The sequence below is a fragment of the Phaethon lepturus genome, unplaced genomic scaffold (assembly GCF_000687285.1).
Source record: "Phaethon lepturus isolate BGI_N335 unplaced genomic scaffold, ASM68728v1 scaffold7225, whole genome shotgun sequence".
Lineage (NCBI taxonomy): Eukaryota > Metazoa > Chordata > Aves > Phaethontiformes > Phaethontidae > Phaethon > Phaethon lepturus.
The window spans coordinates 111-24,253 of NW_010539784.1; the positions used below are offsets into that span (position 1 = coordinate 111).

Sequence of the window (24,143 nt, forward strand, 5' to 3'; positions counted from 1 at the left end):
TGATTTTTCTTTGTGAGAAAGGGGGAAACTGCATTTCATCTTCATGACAAATACTTCACAAATTTGTTCATATACTACTGCCAAAAATAACTTCATGTGTCCTAGTGTCACCATAAAGTATTCTCCTTTAATTTACTAAATTCTGTGCAAAACACTTGATTCCGTGTGTAGGAATTTTATGTTTGTTTGAAGTTCTATGAGTTCTAAAATGAAAATAAAAAATTCTGTATGTTATCGTACTTATTTTTTTGAGAGAGGCTACACAGAGAATCTTCAGGTAATAGTGACTTTCAAGTACGTTGTTTCCCCAGAGAATTTTCATATTATTTTTGTTACTTGTTTTATATGTCTTACCAGGCACCCTTTGATGTATTCTCTGCAATTAATTTCTTTAGAATTGCTGTTTAGAATTATTTTAAATACAAAATTCTGTCATTAATAGAGGACCCACATGCATTATGTTTCCACTTGCATATATATATATAGTGCGAAACTCAATCTAAGTGTTGGATTAGAGACAAAACATAGCAAAGTGCATGCACATTCGTTGTAAATCACTGAGGATGGAAACATTCCGGTCAAAAAATTCTTGCTCTTTAGATATTATCACTGTGGTTTTCAAGTTGGAACATTTACATGTGAGATGCTGGGAATGTTCTGCCACCTTGTTCTCCGTGCCACTTTGACAAACAACGTTTTTCAACATAGGTGATCAAAACAGGAAATTTTTCTTGGAATTATGATGTTACGGAGGAGACTGGAGAGGAGGATAGGTGAGAGCTAGGATGCTAATTTGTAACGGGCAGAGGAAAACAAGACGGAATTCTCATACAGTAAATCCAGTTGAGGATTGCACTGAAGAAGGAAGAGCTCAAACCAGGGAAATTTTCTTGTGTTTTCTTTCAGAAAATGATTTTTTGCTCATTTTTTGCATGAAATAAACCATAAAACGGTTAGCTGAATATGAAACAGTTTAATATGCCATTAATTCCCTTCCTTATTAATTACTTTTCTATACCGTAATGTGCTGTGAATGTTTCTGTGGTGGTGAAAGTCAGAAATTGAGACAATGTCACTGCTGTCTCTCCACAGCTCTAATCCTGAAACTTCATGTCCAGTGTAAATGCTGAAGTTTCCTGTGCATGACTTACCATGCAATGTTTGTTAGTTATGGTTAATGTGACTATTTCCTTTGCAAACATAAATCAATATTCTGATTCTATGATACAGAACCTTATGGCATTGTTTGTCATTGTTTAATACTGCAGTTTTATTAAACTGTTCTTGGAAGCATTTTGTATAAGAAATAATTTCTGACAATAAAGCAGATTAAAATGTCATTATCAGTATTATTTTAGATGCCAACAGGCTGTGTATAAATAGGCAATGAACTATTAACGTTACTAAAAGTCATGTTAAATTGAGTGACAAAAACGGGTTTTAGGCTATACCAAATTAAATTTTCATATAACTGTCAGCAGTTTGACATATTTATAAGCCTACATTAGCAAAGAATAGAATAATCTTTTTTACAAACTAGGAAAATATCATTGCCCCATCATTAAAAGAAATAGAGAAATATCAATAATAAAAACTGATTTCAGATCTCTAGATCTGTGTTCTATCACTATTTTATTTTAACTTTTTTATTGAAGCGCTGTTTCAGATTTATCAGATTATGTGAAACCCTCTGGCTTAGGGGGAGAAATTTTAATACAAATGTATACATGGGGAAAAACAAAAAAAGCCGGTGCTAACATCTGAGTTCAACATCCTTCATTTGATGTTTAGATCACAGGGGACAGATGTGAATAACCAGGCTGATGCATATTAAACTAGTTGGAGCTATTTTTAAGTCAATGGTTTTGTTCCTGCTGTACTCATTAGAGGAAGAGACTAACTGATCTCATGGTCTCTAGGATGATTTGCAAAACACTTTAAATTAGCATAGTTTAAAATAGTAAATATAGGAAAAAAATACATGAAGGGTTTAATATAAGAAGAGTACAAAGTGAAGGAATAAGAATAAATCAATCATTCTGCATGAATCAGAGAGGGTAGAAAAAATGAAGGCACTTCACTTGTGTTGAAAAATTCTCCAACAAATACAATACTAAATGATTACATAATATTAAAATAAAAGCAGACCAAAAGAAAATTGGAATTGTGGGGTTTATGGAATATTGAATCTACAGTACTGAGACAGACATCTGAACAGAGAAGGAAAAAAAAAAAGGTAAGAATGGTTGCACATTTCAGAAATTTAGATGTAGCTGTGGTAAAAGACACCAGGAGGCAAATGTGAAAGTAGTTGTGGATACCTACACCAGACATCGTATTAAAATGAGGAAACAATGAATAAGGCAAAAGACGGCAAGGAAGGGACCTAGTCGTAATGCATCAGTAGATCAGGCAGCAGTAAGGATTTCCTGGTAGATCAGTATGAAGCTGAGAGGTAATGATTATGGAAAAGTAACCCTTAAATGTTATTTCATTTGACTACTTAGGATTTGGGCTCTACTGTACATTTCAAACCAAGTCAGGCCCAAGTCAAGCACAGCTGCTTTTGTGTGCTCGATAACCCACCCCTCCATGAAGTAGGATCGTTTATACATAAGTTCATTTCTGCTCTGTGTTGTGTGAAGTTTTTCAAATGAAATGCAGGGATAACTGGGTAACAGGGATAAATTTCTCATCACTAATGTATTCTCTGACTTTCTCTGATCTCTTTTGGATTCCGCCATTGTATCATCAATTACCTTGATTGGGCTGTCATAAATAGTAATAAATAATAATTTCTTATTAAATAAAACTAAAATCTAGTAGGGTATTTTTCCTGTTTATGCCTGCAGTTCCAGTCCAAAGGGCTCCAGCATCACACGTATGGTACACGATGTAGTTAACTTACTGATCTGATTGACACTTCTTAATGCGTAGCTCTATTCCATCAATGGCAAAAACTAGATATCAAGGAAAAGTGTATTATTTTTACAGTAGCCTGTTAGTTGCCTTCCTTTTCTAAATTTGCCGTAAACAATTATATTGACATTCCCATTCAAGACGAGACATTTCAGTTCTCCCATCTTAATTCTTAGGCTTTTACCACTTATGTAAAGCACATGTGTTACTGTTTTGCTTTTCTGTAGTCTACTTGTCATTCCTTTCCTGATACCTATTTACTCTTTGGCTGTTGCTAGCCTATGCACAGTCCTTCACTCAGAGATACGGCATTTCTCTGACTTTACTGGAAGGGGTGAGTCTTTGCCTGTCAGCCGTCCCTTACTCTGCAGTGACCCAGTTAAGCTCTTGATTGTACTTTGTCAGCAGGTTGAGTTCCTTATGATTCAAACAAAGACCAACTTGCCTGCCACTTTATTTCAGAAGTGTCCTCACGTCCTGATTAATCTTCATCTCTTTCCTTACCCATCTTGGAAGCGAGGAAGAAGAGGAGTGTTAAACTCAGTCTGTTTTCCCTAAGTTTAAGAAAACCCTAAAGGCTGAATGAAAGCAAAGGGAAGGAGGGTTGGGGAAAAATAATGTTTTGGAGGAGATAAACAAGAATGAGAATAGATTATTAGAAAGTGAGCAGGGAGATAGCTAGTTGGACACATCAGGTCATTCACTTGAACAGAAGATGAGAAATGAGATACAAAAGCAAAGTCAGGAAATGGAAGAACGTTTGTGGGATCTAGAATTCTGTTTTAAATAAGGTAAGTCTTAAGAAAAAAGCCTTGGAAAAGTGGGAGAGCTTAGTAAACAGTGGAATTGTAACAAAGCTATAAATTCTTTGGACATGAGATTTAGATAGTGGAAAAAAAAATTGGGAAAATTACAATAGGCAAGAATCATAGGAGGAAAATGCGTCGGGTTCTAAACACTATTTTAAAACCCTTTAAAAAGAAGCTATAGAATAGGAGTTAATTTTGTGCAAATGTTCATCCCTAGGTCTTCACTAGTTTTCTGACATTGAATATTGACCTTACAGACATCTTTGGGGTTTTTTTTATGTTATTTTATTTATTATTTGAGAGGGATAGGACAATAAAGCAGGCACAGACATTTGTGTGTTAGTAAAATTTGTTATGTGAAGTTGTCTATTAGCGCATTAATGAATATTTGTATATTCATGTGATTATATGTAAAGGTTTGTAGATTTGAGAATAATGGAGTGTATTCTGAAGGGGCATCGACATTAATTACACAAACGTTTATCCTCTGCAACTGCAGGTTCCCAGCCTGGCAGGATAATTTGAAGAGCGTAGTCATATGTTAAATCCCTAGTTAAGACCATATTTTAAAGTAATTCCCAAATAAAGAGTCAATGACCATGCATGCACAAGTGTAAACTGCATAGTTGCAGTTTTTGAGGTGTCCATGTCTTACAGTGTTAACTTGCTTTTTAAAAAGTTCTGAGTTCAAGCCATGTTTGCAAAGGCAAGTTTTGTTAGTGTCTAGAGAAATGTAGTTGGGCTCACATTAAAACTTGCTACTGTTACGGTAAATGTATCTATCTTTAAAGTGCTGATGATTATTTTCATCTTTATTTTATCATAAAATAGTTTTCTTTGTTTTGAACAGGGAGGCCTACCTGCAACTGTGCGCAGGGTTTTACAGGACCAAACTGCAATCAGACGGTCTGTGATCATTTTTGCCAAAACGGAGGAACCTGCGGTGTCACTGCTGGGAATCAACCCCTTTGCAGCTGTTTGCCTGAGTATACAGGAGACCGATGTCAGTATTGTAAGTAATCTTCATCTTGGAGTCTGGTGTATTCAAGTGATCTGTGAACATATTTCCGCAATATCCAGCTACTTGTGTAGGAGAAAAAGAAAAAAGCTTTCTTAAGAAACACTTATTTTAGTATTTTCATGAATGAATACATACAATGGAGCAACACAAGTCAGCTGGCTTCATCCACAGAAATGAGGTAACTGTGTTTAAAATTTTCTACTTCAACTTCTCATATTTGTTATCAAATGCTGGTGGAATACCTAAACACAGTGAAGACAGCAGCTGGTTCAGGAATTTCTCTGGCATCCCTCACCTTTGCAGACCGACACATCTGTCTCTAGCTGCTACCTTACCTTTTGTTTTTATTTCCAACCCCAGTAAAGCAGCATATTGACAGCTACTACTTTGAGATTCATGCTTCTGTATTCCTTCATCTTGCTCAGTCTAAGATCACCTTCAGTATGGTTTCTGACCCTTCCTAGGATTCCTATTACTCTCGTTTAATTCTCAGGGCTTAGGTTCTAGCCTCTGCATCTGAAGTTCTCTATGGTTTTTCATTCCACTGACCCATCAGTCTCTTCTCAAAGGCTTCTGTGCATTTAGAAAGTTTCTTCTCACTTTTTAGAACTTTCTCTAAATTTTTCCTTCTTTTACAGAGGAGAGGGGAAAGAAGGTTATCAACCAATAGGCCTTCCGTTCTTACTCCATTTATCTTTCTTCTCCATGCTTTATCTTACCATTGATCACCATTTTCTGTTTTCCACTAACTCAAGACATTTGGACATCATCTTAAATTCTTTCGGTAACTCATTCCAAAATTAGTGTTTGTCTTTCTTATGTCTCTTCAACATGATGACTCGCTAGCAAGTCTAAACTAAAATTGATTATTTTTCTGAGATCAAAATTTTATTTTAAAATCTTTTTGCTACCCCTGCTTTGCTTTGACTATATAAAACAGACTGTCATAGCGCTTGTTATAGAATAGAACATTAAATGTGAAAGCCATCATCTCTTTTATACATGATTTAGTGAATTTGCCGAAGACGACTAGGTTTAAACAAAATGGAAGGGATATTAGCTGTTATAAAGGCCTGGTTTAGAATTATCTACAAGATACAGGAAGTATTTAGTTTTAGTGAAAGGTCTGTCAAACAAGGAAAGGGTTAGTATGTATCTTAAATAGGATTCGTACTGAAGTAAACTGAATGTATTTCCAGTTGAGAGACTATGAAATAAATTGAAACCTTTGAATGGGAAACCAGCAGTAATTGTGATTCTTTCCCACTTGGTATTAAACAAACTGCATGGATCCACAAATAACTATCTGCAAACACAATTGGGTATTTGAAAACAGTATAGTACATAAATCATGCACAGACAGACACATAGATTAAGAAAAAATATTTACTTGAGGCTTACCCAAAACCAAACAAATTGTTTCTAGTTGAATGCTTCTGCAAACATTTTTTTTTTTTTTTTTTTTAAGAATTAATTTAAATGGAAATTTAGGGGTACTTTTTAAACAGTGCTTATTATCAGATTTGGACTGTCTGCTGACACTTTGGAAAAATACCGTGATACAGAGACTCAAACACTTTATAAAATACAAAATAAAATTAAGGGTTTGTTTATTTAAACCTTAATACTTTTAGGGAAAAAAAAAAAAAGTCTTACAATCTTTTAGAGTATTTTTTTTTGGCCAATAGCAGTTCTATGAAATTGGACAGGTTTACAGTTAAAAATGTGTACATAAATTCACGTCTATGATTTTTTGCTTTATTCACACATACGTATGATTTTTGGCTTTATTAATCACATTCACGTTGGATGCATGTTGGAATACATTAATATAGCATTTACTGCAAAGATTGGTTGCCTCCAAGATATCTTTTTCAGTCTTTTTGTGATGTGATTGAAACTAGTTCATATGCAAAGGATGATACATGAATGTGCATAGGTATTTTACTCATGCTGCCAAGCTGAAAGTACTATTAGTGTTTTTTATGGCAGGGAGAAGACATTTATTTGCAGTATTGCCAGATTGCAAAGACCTTATTTTCCTCATACTTATCATCTCCAATTACCCAATGCAGAGTTTCTCCCGTGATTAGTTCACATAAGGGCTAATAACCAAAATGTGTGCTCTGTGTCAAGGCACTGGCACTGCTGAAATAAATTTAAGTGAATGAATTTACATAGAATTCCACTAATATTGTGCATGATATTATATACACATGCATTTGATGTATTTGAATAAAACTCCCTATTTTAAATTCCTGGAATAAGACATACAGACCAGTTAAAGTTCATTTTTTGTATCATTTAAGGCCCAAACAACCTAAAAAATAGAAAACGTTTTCCCGGAGTTCCAATCATTCAAAGTGGATATAGTGATCTCATGAGCTGTTACTTTCCCTGAAACTGAAATTCCTTTCTTTAAGGGGAAAAAAATATAATTGTGTCATTTCAGTCTAAATGTAGCATATGCATTTTAGATCTAGCTGAAGATTAAAGGTGTCTGTGACTACAATCAATACTAAAAACCAATAATTGTTCTAGAGTATGAACATCGTATTCCTAGGTGGGATGTTTTTTTGGGGGAGGGGGGCGTGTTTGTCCTAATGTATGTGGAAACATTTCCCCCTTTCAATGCTTTTTTCATTAAATGTCTCTCAATATTAGCTTTCAAACTATGGTAGTTTTTATTCAAAAAACAGCCCCCCTGCTGCAAATTACCATTCTGTACCTCGAAATGAGGAACGGCAAACAATGAACTCCTTCACTGAGTATCTTTTAAGACTCTCTGGTTGCTCAGTAATGATTCCATGAGTAGATGAGTCTACAGCCTGCGTAGAGACACCCAATGAGCAATCAAACAGAAATAACTCCTCCAAGAGTCAACTGCTTTGTCCTTTAGCAGAACTATTCCAGCATGATGAGTACCAACAGCATGGCAGTCAGCACATATTTCTCAGAGAGGGAGAAAGACTGAGCCCAAAGAGAAGTGTAAGCAAAATGTTTCCCACTTTATGAGAAACCCTCACAAATCATCCATCCTGAATGCACTCAGTAAAATATATCAATTTTAGCAGTCTCCAACTTGCTGCTTGCAATGTGTTGCGCAGTCACATGGCAGCTGGAGAGTTTACACTTCCAGACTCAAGGCTGAAGTTGCCTTTTAGCCAAGGAAACCTTGGTGCCTAGTGAACAGCTTGATAATGTCCAACTTCTAGCCTGCTACTGACTCACCCTTGGCCATATCTTGTGCTTTAAAGGACTTGAATTTTTTAGTTTTGACAGAAGGGTAATATTTGATAAATATGAACCAGTTTAACTCTAAGCTAATACAGATGCATAGTTCAGAATTGATACATCTTATATATCAATTAATTCATCTGCCCATCAAGAACCACACTAAAAGCTCAACACAACATATTAACTATACATAGCTGAAGAAATTATTAGAAGCTGGGAGAAATAGAGAGTTTGAATGATTTGGTCCCATTAAAAAGTTTAAATGACAGGACTTAAAATACCCACCTCTCTAATCAAAGGAAAGTTGTGACTACTAGATAAATAAGAATTAACCTCAGTGTTAAGATGCCAGTAGTTTGCAGCCCTGGAAGCTTCTTCACTCAGGAAACTTGTATTTTTTTAAAGGGATATGAAAAAAGTGAGACAGTTACTGGCACTTCTAAAGAGTTAAAGAATCCACTACTTGAAATATCAGTAATATATCAGCAGAAATACCCTGCTGACTTTTAAGCAGTTAAATAAGATAATGGGGTCTTGCACAGTCTATAAAGATAAGCATGGATGTAGTTTTTTTGTAGAATGTATGGATTATGTATATATTGCTATTAAAAATTAATTAAATTTTAGTATGTGGATAAATGAAAATAAAACTTAATTATTTCAAAATACTGTTTCCATTTCAGTTTAGCATAATGCTGTTCATGCTAATGTGAATGTATCAAAAGATTTTTATCCAGCCAATATCCCATTAAATACATTAACATTGCTCTGCTTTTCTCATCAGTAGTCTTCCTATTATGTGGGATGATGCCATAAATAGTTAGATATCTAGAAGGAAAAAAAAAAAAATCTCTTTATGAGTTTGTCCTTCTGTTTCACTTCTCAAGACTACATCATTAATATATTATGTATCTTTTTATGGAGTGTTCTTGATTCTTTTAGTTGGCAATGAGCTGCCAGCTTCATTCATCATTTTGTTTTTATTATAGTACCCTTTAAAACATGTAAAAGTAAGGTATTGTTTTTACTACGATACTCCTTAACGTATTTTAGTAATTAGCTTTCATGTTGTTTGCAGATGTTTGCCACCATTATTGTGTGAATTCTGAATCATGTACTATTTCTGATGATGGAAGCGTAGAATGTGTCTGTCCAGTACGGTTTGAAGGTCCAAAATGTGAAGTGGACAAGTGTATCAGATGTCATGGGGGACACTGCATAGTAAACAAGGACAGTAACGACATAGTATGCAAGTAAGTGTGTGTAGGGGGGTGATTGTGTTCAAAATTATATATTTAATAGCGATTATATTGTATTGTCCTTTAAACCTCTTACACAGCGGCTAGCTCCTGAAACGGTCACATCAGAACAGTTTCTTTGCGTGGCTCCTGCCCACACAAAACCCACTGGCTCCTGCCTTTTTATACCGACTTTTGGAGCACTCCTCACTGGGGGAAGCATGATGTAGCAGGAGACTGAATGGGTCTCCACTTGGAAAAACTGAAATATTTAATAAAGTTAACGGTTGAGTTTTACTACACTGTTGAAATTTGTTCTTTCTGCAGTGTCTGTGACAGTGATAGAGACTTATTGCATACTAATGAAAGCGTATGTGGTAAGATGTGCTGCTATATTGCTGAGTGATTATTTTGTATAATAGTTTATTTTCATAAAAGGAAAGATTAAAAATATTTTGTATAATAAGCTTACTGGCTGTGCTAGCTTTTCAAAGTGGAAACCTAGCATTCTTGCAATCAGTAGATCTTATATATAGATAATTGTAAGGGAGTTCACCAGATTTAATAAAATACTGATTGCTGTTTGTGGTTTGTTTGGCTTTTTTAACCATGACAGTTGCACTAATGGGAAGATTGCCTCTACCTGTCAGTTATGTGATGGCTACTGTTACAATGGTGGTACGTGTCAACTGGACCCAGAGACAAATATACCTGTCTGTCTGTGAGTATCCTGCATTGTGTAGATCATTAAAAATATGTGTGCCAACAAATAATAAAATGATTATGCATGCGTCTATTTTTGACCTCACTAGGATGTATAATGTGCTGGTTGCACTCATAATTTACAGTACTTTTTCTAGCTGTTTCTCTAACCTGATACTTTCTCTACCTTTTCGCAATATGTGTACTGAAAGATACAATTAAGATATATATTGTGAATGCATATAGAGACAAAGATATATCTTTTGAGACTTCTAGTTACTTCAGGCCAGATCTAAAGCCTGTTCAGGCTGTTGGTCCAGAATGGAACCCAGAGGTACGAGATGGTTACCCGCACGGCTTCTCAAAGGTGGATTAAGTCTTTTCTCCTATAAAGATGGTCAGACGTCAGGGCAGTACACTCCTGTAAGGAACATGATGGCTAGAGAATAGGAAGAATGATGTCAGCGTTTAGTTCCTTTGTGGGTCTGAGAATATGCGTATTTATCTCTTCTTTCTGCCCTAAGCTTCACACTGCCCACAGTAGCTTGGCTGTTCTGTGGTGAGCTTGCTCTCGCCCTCCTGCACCATTGTTGAGAGAATAATTCAGGATGCTTTTCTTAAGCCCAGACATCAAATACCGAAGGAAATGTGATTCTGCTGTCTAGACAGTGAAGCACTGTCTTAAGAGGTAGAAAAACCTACATTTCTAGTCCTTTCTTGAGAGCTATGGTGTATCTTCTTTTTCAGCTGCTAAATATAAAATACAGAATTAGTCATTGTAGCAAGAAATTAATGGTTTTTCTGTTCTCAGTTACACTGAGCTACCTCAGTGTAAAAGCAAAAAGTTTTTTTTTACTTTTGCCTAATAAATGCTCTGATCTTTTCTGCACTGCAGAAAAGCTTCATTGTGGATAGTCTTCCACTTCTCAGGACAATCTGGAGGTCAGAGCATCCTCCAGAAACATATGAGGTGTTGGAAGAGAGAACTGGACTTGAGTGTCTCATTTCCAGGGTGACATAAGTAAGTTCTTGTCCAAAGGGATCTGGCATTACGACTTTGTAAATACAGATACAGCCATCCCTTCATTTTGTTGATGTGTGTGAGATAGGTGGTCTTAAAAGAGAGTGCCTCTCAAGGAAGTTACACAGAGAAATGCCTGGATTTTGTAGGCTGGCCAGTGTAAGAGATGGGCCGACTGTTCCTCCCAAGGAGAGCTCACGTGCTTCTGAATGTGCGAAGGGGCAGAACTGCAGTTGCTCTACTATTGAAAAGAAGTCAGACGTTTGCAGCTTTGAGGTTAGAGACAGTGGAATGCAGTTCTGCATGGCAGTCCTTATTCAGCTGAAAATGCTTTAAGTGCCTATGGTTCTCTTTCATTATTAGTTTGATCCAGCCCTTTTTACCTGTTATTTGTATCTCCTTAAATGTCTTTAGCTGAGGACTAGAGAGACTCATAAATCTCAGCAAAAGGAGGATCACGCAGCTATAATATATAAGGCCCAAATATGATGACTTAAAGTCTGGTGATTAATTTGCTTAAACACCTAGACTGGCTATTTTGGAAGCTTGTGATTTTTTCCTTTTTCCTTATAAAACTGGCTTATAACACCATAGCGTCTCAAGGAAAAAAAAAAAGTTTCATACCTTAATTTGTGTATGGATTCACAGTACATAAATGCTGCGGCATGCGCCAACACTGTTAACAACGCTAAGAAAGTGGTCATGAACATTTTTAAGGCCTGGGACAATCTGGGTTAATCAATACAAATGCACATTTGACAATAATACTTCGTTAAGAATGTTAGATTACCGAACCCATCCGTTAGTATAGGCCCATTGTTTCAAAAGTGTTTAATCAATGCCGACGAGCAAACTTCTCAATACAGTCAGCTTGGACCTCCCATGAAAAAGGAGTATTAATTTTGTTATCTGTCTGTATGCCTGTGTATGTGTGTGTGTCTTGCCATCATTATATAAAATGCGTTTAAAATCTGTTCAGCAAAAGGCAGAATATTTATATAGGTCTATTTTACTGAAATTCTGCAGATGCTCTGCGGGGTTTAAAAGTCAGCGCTGTGACCAGAAAGTGAACCCTTGTGATTACTACTGTCAGAATGAGGGAATTTGCACTTTAACCGCGTTTAATGAACCGAGATGCAAGTAGGTTTAACCTTCCACTTAATGCTGCACATTCTGTGACATCATTTCAGGCCACAGTTCATTGGTCCAAGTCATGCACATTCACATACATTTCACAATATATACCTAATCTGGGGGCTCATTTCTATAATACAGACTTACCCTTCGATAGTTGTACTGATGAGTATATTTAAGCATACTTTTGGAGTATCTGTACCATTGGAGGAAGAAATAAAAAACTTTAATAAGTGAATTGAAAATACTGAAAATGCCGCTTGGCTTTTATTTTTCACATTTTGAGATATTCTACCAAGTTAATCCTATACAGCATAAAGTTTAGCAAACAGTGACACCGCACATGTTCTGCAGTCCAAATTTGACTTCCTATTTCTTGTCTGTGCAGGGAAAGGAACAGAAGAGCTATTTAGGTACCACTTCAGGAGTTAAGCTTGTATTCATAAGTCTTGTTGTTAACTTTATGAAAATAATGCTGTAAAATAGAAATCATTAAACAAAAATATGTGAGCTACATCATAACTTTGACTTCTCTGGTTTAAAAAATGTATAAAATAGATACGTTTCTATGCTCTAAAGGATTTTAGGTCTGTTTCTTAAAGAGAAAATTTTAGTCATCATCAGGGAAATTAAACAACCCTAGTTTTTGAAAAAGCTGTAAGGCAGACAGAGATACAAAATACCAGTCAGATAAACGTAGCTTTACTCAACAGTTGTGATGCAAAAGTCTGAAGTGAAGTCATGAGCCAAAGACCTAGACTTGGGATAAAATATGAAACTCGAACAGCTTCAATCTTCTTTCATCTAAATGCATGGTTTATGAAAACATAAAATGCTGTGGAGATGTGATTGTCTGCTGGGTAGCAATGACAGTGACTAGGTATGGTGAATAATCTTTTTTTTTTTTTTTTGCAAAATATGATCACAATTCCTTTGTCAGTGTTCTCAAGCAATGAGATTCTATGACTTGAGCTGTCATAAATCCGTTGGAAACTAGATTTGTGTTCTGACTTAAACTTTGAAGAGTATGGAGTGGGTCTGTTGATCAGCATTTGTATGAGACATGGTTGCTTGGAACAGTTTTTATCTCCATGTATCATACTTGGATTTTCAGAGTAATGCAGCCCTAAGAACAACTTGTTGCTGCCTATCAAGTCATGTATTGCAAGTACCTTTCCTCCTTTTTCTCTAAAATACTCTCAAGAAGGTAACAGTGCAAAATTTCTTGTGAAACATTCTAATACATGAAATAGTCTAAAAATACAGCATTGAGAATCACTTCTGAATTTTATGTACTCTCTTTCACAATTCTTAAGAATGTGTTAACCGTTTAAACTGTAAAAGTTTACTTTTTATTTAATGATGGATTTTTACAGAAAAATATGTAAAATAACGGTGTAGAGATTTTTTAATGTGAAATTTTATAGCCAACAACGATTAATTTCTGTTTCAACTGGAGTCAAAACTGACATATACTGACAGTCTGATTTCAGTGAAGTTAATTGAATTAGGAACATTCTCAGTAGCACTAATATTTATTTTTCTGGCACTGCCTGTTCTCATGATCTTTTGATCTGGTTTAACTATATTTACTGTCAAAATGAGAAAACGTATTAAAACCAAGGATTTCAAATCATGTTTGAATCTCTTACTTAGTCTTTGAATTGATAACATGAATTTTAACCTCTCAGAGCTTCTGTGTGAGACCAGATGCCAACAATGGCAATCACTCATGCTAGCAAAAAAAGGAATCATGGGATCTACAGGCCCAGCGATCCTTTCTTCCTACTTTTCTAATTGCGTAAGTGAAAGAGGCGTGGAGATGGATTGCTGGAATCTGCATGTGTGGCCATGCTATGTATGACATCTGTCTGTGAGAGACCCTGATCTAAGGGCTAACATTCTTCTTAACCCGTCTCTAATCCGTGGGTGGGTGATTTTCAGAAGAAGTAGGAACTGGCTGGGTTTATTGTCATTCAGCAGGATCTCCTCTCTCTCTCTCAGCCAGATCAGTTGAGAATGCAAACTTATACATAATCAAGCCCTTATTATCATTCAGTAAAGGCAATAGAGAATAAGATTTATCTGTTCTAAAGGGCAATCCTAAAGCCATAATTATACGGGGGAACTATAAGCCTGTAAGAACATACTCTCCTGTTACTAACCTGTACCATTAGGATGCATTTTTATTTTATCTTCCCGTCTCAAGTTTCTTTTTTAAACTTGAATGCACTAAATATTAGGTGCACATTGGAAATGGAACTTGTGCTTTTCACCTAACCAGTTTAGGAATTAATGAAGGCCTTACTGTGGCTGCATATAAGCTTCCAAAAAATGATGGTTTTGTGAAGTTTGTCTACAGTTTCAATGAATGCTCTGTCAAATTTTAAAAGATACAGAATATACTGTGAGTTCTCTTTGGATATAAGGTCTGATGCAATCTTGACTATTAATTCTTAGCATTATTTTTAGGAATATAAAGAACATTCTTCCCTTCCTCCCCTCCATTATCGTCCTTCTTGCTCAATAGCAAAGATTGCGAGAGAATTTAATATCAGATTGTTAAAATTTGAGGTACTGACCTTTTCTTAAAAATGTACCACCGAGGGTGTCTTTTAAACAGGTACTACCTTAGATATAGTTACTGTCTTTTTAGCATTCACATACTAAGTTTTTTAAGGATAGCTTTAGTACTACCCACTAATGGTTTGGGAAGGGGGGTGTATAACACTAGAAGCATATGAGATATGTCAACATTGCTCCAGTAACTTCACAAATCCATTGAAAACAGGATGAACAGGAGATCAGATTCAGATGGGAAATAATGAAGAAATGCTTTTTCTATTAATTTCACAAACTGTCAGTTCCATTTGTTCTATCAGTCTGTCTTTTGTTTTAACAATTGCCTTTATTTGCTTCTCTGTTTCCTTCTCACGAATTGTCTAAATGCATATACATTCATGCAAGAGAAGCAAAGTTTAGGGAGAGATTTTACCTTGTATGAAAGCAATGAAGAGAGTTGGAAAAAATTAAAACTTTCGAGTACACAAGGTCATCACTGGTTGTTACATAGGCAGTGCTGTATCAATTTCTTTAGTACAGAATATTACCCTCTCACCTTTGTTTCTTTTATACCTTCACTGTAGCTATAGGTTGCTATAATTCCATCTGTTTTTTGTATTGTGACTTGCATCTGCACAATGTGGTCTATTATTATTATTGATATTATTATTAATAATAATTATTATTGTTATTATTTTCTGAAAAAATGTAATCGAATCATAAGCCTCTTACACTAGACGTTATACAAATATAATGAAGGATAGTTTCTGTTACAAGTTTACAATCAAAACCGGTAGAAGTTATAAATCGTATTGATCCTCATCTAAAGCCAACTAAATTTGAAGAGCGCTTTTTAAATGCTCTAATGAGCTTTTGAGCAACGCTGCATGACTGTGGCTGAGGAGTTTAAGGTGAAACAAGTAATATTATATTTTGCTGGTTAATTAAGAGGATAGCAATTTATTCCTTCTTAGATTACTTTCTGCATAGAGGTGTGTGCAATTCTGTGTGTCTGCAGTTCGGAACCCTTGTTTCCTAGGTGCCATCAAAAACAGTTGCCTGTGGCAAGTCAAGTTTGTCTTGACTTTTCAGAGGGCTTCAGGTTGTGTGTGCTGTATTTCTACATTAGAACAAACATCAGTTCTTCTATAACAAACAGTAAGTCATCCTGGATAGTTTAATTGCTTGTAGTGAGCAGATGCATGACTTTGAGAGCAAATAATACAGAGAAATCAGTGGTCTTTCAGATCAATGAAAAGGCACATACCATACAGGAGCTGGAAAGCAAGCATAAGTTTGGCAACAGAGGAAACTGAAAAATGAAGGGTTAAGAAAGAATAAATTGCTTCATTTCTAAACTGAGAATTTTGGTGGAGCAATAGGTTAAAGACAGTAGTGAACAAATGGGGATGGAACTAGGGGAATTGCTTAAAAGTCATAACAAGAAGCTTGAACTCAGAAATGGAGACATGGATAAATTAGAAAAAGTAATTCCTGCCGGAGTGGAATAAACAAGAGCGATATTCTTGCCAGCTTTGTTTCCAGTAGGTTGGAGAGAGACACTGTGTGTGTGTGTGTCTGGGGGGGGGGGTACACATTTATGTGCGTACGTGTGCGTGTGTTTGTCATGGAAATCGGAAAAAAAAGAGTGCATTCCCCCTGATGAAGTTCCCTCAAGCTTGTATTCCTGTGATGCTATACCTTCCTCCTGACATTCCCTTTATGTTGAAAAATATTCAAATATGAACATGCATGACTTGTACAAATGCCATAAGTACATGCAAGTTCGTAAGTAAATGTAAAACTCATAACTATGACAAACCTCTGTTCATAAAAGGTTAAGGTGCATCCATAGTTCAGCTGGGGACATGAAAGAGACTGTCCCGTGCAATGCCCTGACTGGCACTTTCTGAAGGTTGAGCAGAAAAAGCTTCTGCGGCGTTGAGAAGACTGCCCAAGTGCAGAAAGGCAACTGTAACCATGACAGGCAGAGAACAGAAAATTTTATCAACTATCTTGCAATAAATGTTTTCCGTATGATTTCCTGGGGTATATTTAGTGAGCTCCCCAATTACAATTACAACAGGAATTTCACAGTATTATTCTAGTTCTTTGAGAGCTTTTGTTTTCAACTAAAAATACCTTTGTTATAAATGTCTTGAAATTAAGTATAAACAGCAGATCTTAACTTTATATTGTAGAAGATCTTTCATTCAGTTTGTGTCACAAACCAGTATTAGTTCAAGAATTAAATACAAACAGATGTTTGAAGTGTCGTTGTCAAAGGAAGAAATGAGAAGACCTCGGAAAAGAGGAGTATGCATATTTTTCATTGAACATTTATTAGCTAGGCTGTACTGAAGTTGTCCTTTGTCTTGATATCCTTGGGTTTAAAATTGCTTGGGTTAAAACTTGCCTAGTAGCTGCTGCTGTACATCACTGCTTACTTTGCCTCCGTGAGAAGGAGAGAAAAACATGGTTTGTCATATACCTATTGATCCAGCCATTTCTCATTCTTTTTTTTTACCATTTCAATCTCTTCTTTTCCTTTTGCTTTGTTGCTCAGTGTAATTTCAGCTACAGTAATAGTCATCTAGACATGCTTATCTATTACTCTATGTTAATATTAATACTTGTATAACATATGTACTGTGCACATATTGCTAATATCATGGTGTTTAATGACCCTCAATTACTCCTTTTTCTTACGTTGGGATGATAGAGGCTGAGTTGCATCTAAAGACTTGTTCCTTTGCGGCAAACACCATGCAGCAACTGTGAACGATGATTTGCATACAGTAATGTCATGCACAAATTAAAATTCACATTTAAAGTCACATTTTATTTTTTCATGTATGTTGTTACTAAATTTAAAGATTTTTTGCGTTCCTCAAAAGTAATTTTTTGTTGTTTTGCCTGCTTTTGGATTATGCAATTTTCCTATTCTTAATTTACTGGATTGCAAGGTAATCTGTATTTCATTTTCACGTAGCGTCATAAAGATTCTATCCCTTAACTTCTACATTGAATTCCTTCGTTTTCCTTATCAAGATACCAAGTGATGCTCATTAGACAAAAATAATAAAATGTGGTCTGGTCATGTATAAAGTAATTATGGAAAAGTTATTATTTGAAAATAATTAAACTCTACATTAAAGGAGAAGTTACGAGATGTGCTATTGATCAAAGTTGGGGTGGGTTTTTTGGTCTTTCATTGTTATGAAAGTTCTTTATATCTTTGAGGGTTTATCTTTAGGCATAACTATAATATCAGCTCCCTGTATGAAGAAAGCATAATCCCGAAAGTATTGCTAAATTTATTATAAGGAATAGTTTAGTGATTTTGCTTAATGCAAGTATTTTGTCATCCTATGTCATCCTGCAGACTTTAGAGGGAAAAGGGGATTATTTTGATTTCTGTCTTTCAGTGTAATTTAATACAGGTAGTAAATAACTATAATCTAGGTGTTCTCTCATTTTACAAATAGTTTTAATATTAATGATGACATATTCCAGTGAAATTTTAATGTAAGTCTTCTTAAAATAGTGAGGTTGGATAGTTTCATTAGGATGTTTTACTGTACATTACTATCTATACCATGTCTAAAAAGAAAAGCAAAGTTAGAAAATTACTTACTATAATGAAGAAATACCACTTATAGGTAAGAAACACTTTCAATTCCCCTTCCACCTCAATTTTGTAATGACTGTTTCACAGATACTGTTATACTTCTAGACTAATCTTTCAGTGCTGCTTTCTGTCATTTTTTTGATACTCGCTGGTATATTGAGTTGGAAAACTGTCTACAAAAGCACTTTTAACTGCATATTATGCTTGCTGTATTATATTTTTAAGACAATGTGTCACAAAAAAAAGGGAAAAAGAGAAACAAAAATGAAAAAATTGCACACTGCCACCAAATTAGCCTTTGTACTAGTTTTTTCTATTTGTCCAGACATTTCATTGTCAAATGGTTCCTTTTGGTCAAGTGCCCATATAATTGTGTTTAGAGTGTTTCAGTGGGCTGACCTGTAAGGGTTATACATAAATAGAGGAGAGATATTTTCTTTCCTTTATAGGTTCTGTAACAGCATGATCAATCTCTGAAATGTAAATATCTTAGTTCTAAATATCCCTCATTACAAGTGGGACACTTTTATATTGTCAGTTTAAAGTCTTAAAAACATCTCTCTTCTGTCATACTATTTCCTCGAAATAAATAATTCCTATCGCGTAGGCATTCTGTATCTCACAACACGTCTCCCAAGCAGTCATCGCTTTCTAAATGTAAGACTAAATTGTAACAGAGCAAGCTGTAGCAGAGTTTTATTAATGACCTTGGCAGCGGACCATGTACGACCTTTATTTACTGCGTTCGCTTTCAGGGTTTATATTGGCATTCTCTATGATATTGTTGCTTTCTGATCCGTTCACCGATTCCGTTGGGAACTGGAGATTTGCACCGTAGTGCCTTGCCCCACTCAGCTGACTCCAGCCTGTCCTTCACTGTCAAGCTCCCCATCTGTTTCCATCTGTATTTGTTTATGTGTAGCTCAGATCAGGCATTATCACTGTTCTTTCTTCACAGTTCTTGATAATATGAATGTCTTCAGTGACATTTATGTAGTTTTATGTAGTTTTGCTTCGTTAATGCCTTTTTGTTTGCTTGTACTGCAAATGTCCTGTCTGTGACCATACAACTATTGGCAATGCTGCAGAACAAAAGCTCCTGGTACCAAACGGTTTGGCAAGGTACAAAATACTGTGCATCAAATTGAACCAGAAGTCAGAAGTCGGTTCCCATGCTAGCTACTGAGCAGTCTGAATGTAAATGTCCTCATATCAGAAAATGGTATCATTAAGAACAGTTTCTGTCTGTGGTATCTGAAGACAAAGGACACTGGCTAAGACCAGCTCATTTCCCATGTTCCTATATGAACAGTTGTCCATGTCCCAACGCCATCGTTACTCATGTGCCTGCTCGTGGCTAATTTTCTGTGTCAAATTCCCTTGCAGACAGCACGCCTTTCCCCTGGGCTTTATTTCTCCCATTCTGTCTGCCCAAGACAAGTCTTTACTAGCTTGCTGGACCGTAAAAGGGCAATCATTTCACCTCTGAGTATAGAAGGAAATGACTGCCATCCTGTCAGCTTCAGTCTCGTTGAAGCTTATTGAAGACAGCAAGCATTTGGAAAAAAATGAAAAAGAAGTGGCAACTAGCTATCATATTTTTATGAGACTTTTATCAAACGCCTCAGAAGTGTTTCACTACTGCTGACTTTTACAATTAAAATGCCAAGATAGGTAAAGAACTGCTAATATTCTTACCTTAATTTGTTCCCCTGTTTACTACATATATAGCTGTAGGATTTCTTACCAGCTGTTGTGGTGTCATATCTGCTGTAAGATTTTGAAGAGCATAATTATACACAATTTTCTCATAAACCTATACGTGCATGCTTCCTAGTGATTCTTTTGCTAGCTTCACTTTCTTACATTTTTAAAACTGTTTTAAGACAGATTTATAATAATGATTCTCTGATTATATAGTGGAAGCATTTGAAACCTTCAATATAAGGTACAAAGTTAAGATATGTCTAACTCCCCAAAAAATCTTTCCCTTTCAATAGTGTACTTACTTTACAGCCATATGTTAAGTAGTGATCTTACGAAAAAAAACAAGTTCCTTGCATGGTATCTTAGTAAGGTAGGCTGTCAGTGTAATCATTTCCATTTAATATAATTGCTAAAGAGAGACCTGTAAAAAAATGGACGGATGCGTGTTTTAAAAGATTAAAATCATGTGTTCCATGTGACTTAGAATGTGCTAAAGGAGGTGGTAAGCAGGAGTGGAAATATCAGTTGCCTTCAGTTTTAAAATATACTGTTGTGAACCGTAATGTGTGTAATTAATTAGTAATTGGGGGGTTCCTTTGCAGTGAGGAAATTTAAGTGTGTGTTTACCATGTTTGTGTAAGTAAGCAAACCTATTTCAATAAGCATGAAGAACTTCTAAATTATAATGCAATTTATCTATTGTGTGAAATTTTTTCAATTACCTGTCAATTAATAAACATGTTTTTAAAGACCATCTGTGCCTCTGTAGAATTTGAGTTAAGCACCTTCATAACATATCCTACCAAAAATTAAATTAGTTCCAAAAAGAGTTCAAACTTAATATGAAACCCAGTAGAGAGATTTGTCTGAATGCTGGATTGTGCTGGAATAGGCTTAAGGGCCAAGAGGGAAGCTAGCCATTCTTCTGCAGTGATCTGCAAAGACAAAAGAGAGTCAAAAGCATCACCAGCAAAGCTGGCTAGGGCTCTTCTGTAAGAATTCCACAATTTTGTCTGGAATATTTTGTACCTTTCCAAACATTTTTGTATTATAGAACAATGTCAGTTGTTAAGCATGTCCACCTCTAAACTCTACAATTTGTTAAATCCTTAGAAAGGTATCAGGTAACAGTATTTCTTAGAACTGCATGCAAGGTAATGCTCTACTGGATTTTCTTGAAGATAACCCATGTTGAAATTCATAAATAATTCAAAAATACTTAGAAAAAATACGATTCATTGCAAGTATGCAACAGAGGCAGATGAAAAGTGATGACATCCTGCTGTTTCCACAAGGAAAGTTTGAGGTTCTGTAGTAAAGTTAATCATATTTACAGCAGGATGAATAAGCAATTGAATTTCATTCAGGTATTTGTTTCCATTTTTGATGGATTTGCTGAGTCGGCATACATGGACCCCTTGTGTTTGCTTGTATGTGTGGAGAGCATTCTGAATCCCAGTTGAATAAATATTTGCATATTGATATTCACACAAGGAAATTACAGCAGAATAACTGTGGACCATCCAGGCACCTGGCTCATGAGGCATATATTTTGAATATAAACAGTATTCAGGGCCCTCTGAAGCCAGGAGATACTCCTGTCCCTCAGGAACAGCTCTTTATGCTTTAACTCTCACACCTGCTTACACACACGTATATATTTATGCAAATACATATCCAGTTATGTAGTTCAAAATTTAAAAAGATAAAGCCATTAAATTGTAGAATTTTCAGGAGAACATTTAAATCTGAAAGCAAAGGGGAACTTCAGTTAATTTGTGAATATTATTCAAAGTTAGGTCTTAATTGTTCAAGTAAACTACTACAACCAGGTTTGTAAGATCTGTTCTACAGTAAACTTTCCATTATCCGTAGCAATGGGGGACAGCAGAGCTGCGGAAGGAGCCAGCTGGTAAGGATACTGTGGCTTACTGGACGCGTGTAGTAGTTTATGTCCAGTCAGATATGTGTTGTGCAACATGGATGTGGCTCTTTGATCTAGAAGCTCTAAGCTGACCCCAAAACAATATGGTGCAAATAAAGTTCCTTAGAAAATAAGTCTTGCTGGACTAAGTTGGCTATGCCTGGATCCAGCCCAAGTGTTCCTCCATTACTGCGTGGGAGGTAGTAGTTGGTTTAATAGGATGTTTATATACCATTGATTATGCCTGTTGTTTTGTTATTCAAGAATTATAGAAAAGGACTCTAGAATGAAGATTGCAGTGATAATAACAGGAATTGAAGGTACAAAGCTGTAGTTTTAAACTAAAAACATACTCAGAACGTTGTAAGTGCCATGGCAGAGTATTGCTGACTCCTTCCATGAAACTTATTGTTTACTTTGTGGAATCACTGTTGTCATTTGTGCAGCTCTTGAGAAGATGCTGGTGGTCTCTTTAATAGGTTAGTGTGTTAATAGCTGACGTCTATTAACTTTATCATCTTAATTGGATCCTTTTAGATGTTCAGCCAACTGGTCAGGCACACAGTGTGAGAGGCCAGCTCCCAAAAGCAGCAAGTCTGACAATATCAGTACAAGTAAGTACTTGAAATAACTGCTATCACTTGTCAAATTGGGCTCAGTTTAGAAATTTTAACCTGGTGATATGTTAGAATGTGAGTTTGTGTCATGAAATGTGCTGGTTACCTGTATTTACAAAAAAAAAAAGGCAACCCCCCCCCAGCAAATGTAGATGTCTCAACTTCTTGATTGACATTCAGTGTTAAACGAGGTGGTTTGGATGCAAGCCGTATGCTATACGCTCACTGCTTCAAGGGCCAGCCTGCACTTCTAGAGAAAGTGTATCGTGGCAAGTGCTTGGTGATATCAGCTGCTGCGCTGAGAACTACTACGATACCTCTGACCATTTAAGTCTCACTGAAAGCATCAAAAAAAGAGAGTTGTAAGTAGCCCACAACTTTTGCATTGGCTGTCTGCAGAGGTTTGAATTTTACCTACTGTGAAAATCATCTTGGAAGTAAGAGTAGCGCCCGCCGTATTTTTTTAAGCGTGTCCGCAAGCACAGAAGGATGGCATTGCCACGCTGCCGACGGTTTAAACGGGACAAGGTTCCCTGCAGTGCGTTGAGCGTGCCGGGGGTACCCTGCTGTACGTCTCTCGGTCACGTTTAGCCCAACTGGAGCAGTACAATGAGTTGCCCACTGTTCGGGTCAGATCTTCTTGGTGATCTGGAGAAGTGAAATAACACAAGGTGGAAATGGGCAAGAAAGCAGCTAGAACCTAGATCAGTATTTCGCGTTGAGGGAATAACTGCTACAGTTTGGGAACTGGGTGCTCATCTTGTGGCTGCTCTTGGAAACCAGGCTGCACCATGGTCACCAAATGGCATTTCAGCCCTGGCGGGCTGTTTTTCAGGATTTTTTCTTGAATGTTTACCTGCCAAGATAAAATGAACCTCTTTTTAAATATATATTTTTTTTTGCCTCCTAAGTAAACTTCTTCCAGTTATTTATTAAATATTATCTTAAAATACCATTGTTGTAATGTCCTTTACATGCTGAACCGTCATAAGCTGAAGTGAACTCGGGATACTTCAAGTTTTTATTCAGTAGTACAACATTTTGGCCCTCTGATGACTTGGCTTTCAGTAAGCCTTCAGGCAGAAATCAAGGCATCTTTTTCAATTCTTTATTTAGAATGTGTTTAATGTAGAGCAGAGACTGCCAACAGCTTATTTTTTGAAAATAAATTAGTAAATGTAACCAGTAAAACAACCAGCGATATTTTTGTTTTCCACCAGTTAGGGACTGTGACATTAAAGGAAATGCATGTCGTTCCCCATTGGCTTTACGCTGGAGTCCTGTAATTTATAAGGGCCAGTTTTTAATAACAAAATTATTTGTTGCAGGTATTTCTTTATTGCCAGATATTTACATTAAAGCTGAGAAAATCTTAGAAGGGTACAACTGCTGACCTTATTTTTGCAGGTAGTCTCATTTCAGTGACGTTATCTGCCAAAATAATGTTAAGCCCATTTTCTTCTTCCCTCCTCCCTCCTCTCCTTTAACATCACTGTCTGATCTGTGCACTGTTTTTCTGCTGCATTAAGCATTATTGTAGTTTTCTTGATTGCCTATATCAACAGAAGAAAATTATCGGCTCTCGAGTACAATGCAGGAAAATGCAGGAAAATGCAGGAAT

At 36.1% G+C, this 24,143-nt stretch overlaps 1 protein-coding gene across 1 annotated transcript in view; it reads left to right on the plus strand.

The window, feature by feature from the left end:
* Positions 1-4,578: 4,578 nt before the first annotated feature.
* The window catches only part of LOC104620874 (low-density lipoprotein receptor-related protein 1B-like), a gene marked incomplete at its 5' end in the record, with an annotated part of 27,089 nt that continues 7,524 nt past the window's right edge, over positions 4,579-24,143 (plus strand). The window contains 3 exons of the mRNA XM_010287218.1: positions 4,579-4,740; positions 21,857-21,939; positions 22,443-22,519. Coding sequence (XP_010285520.1) covers positions 4,579-4,740; positions 21,857-21,939; positions 22,443-22,519 — 322 coding nt within the window. The remainder of the gene's footprint in view (positions 4,741-21,856; positions 21,940-22,442; positions 22,520-24,143) is intronic.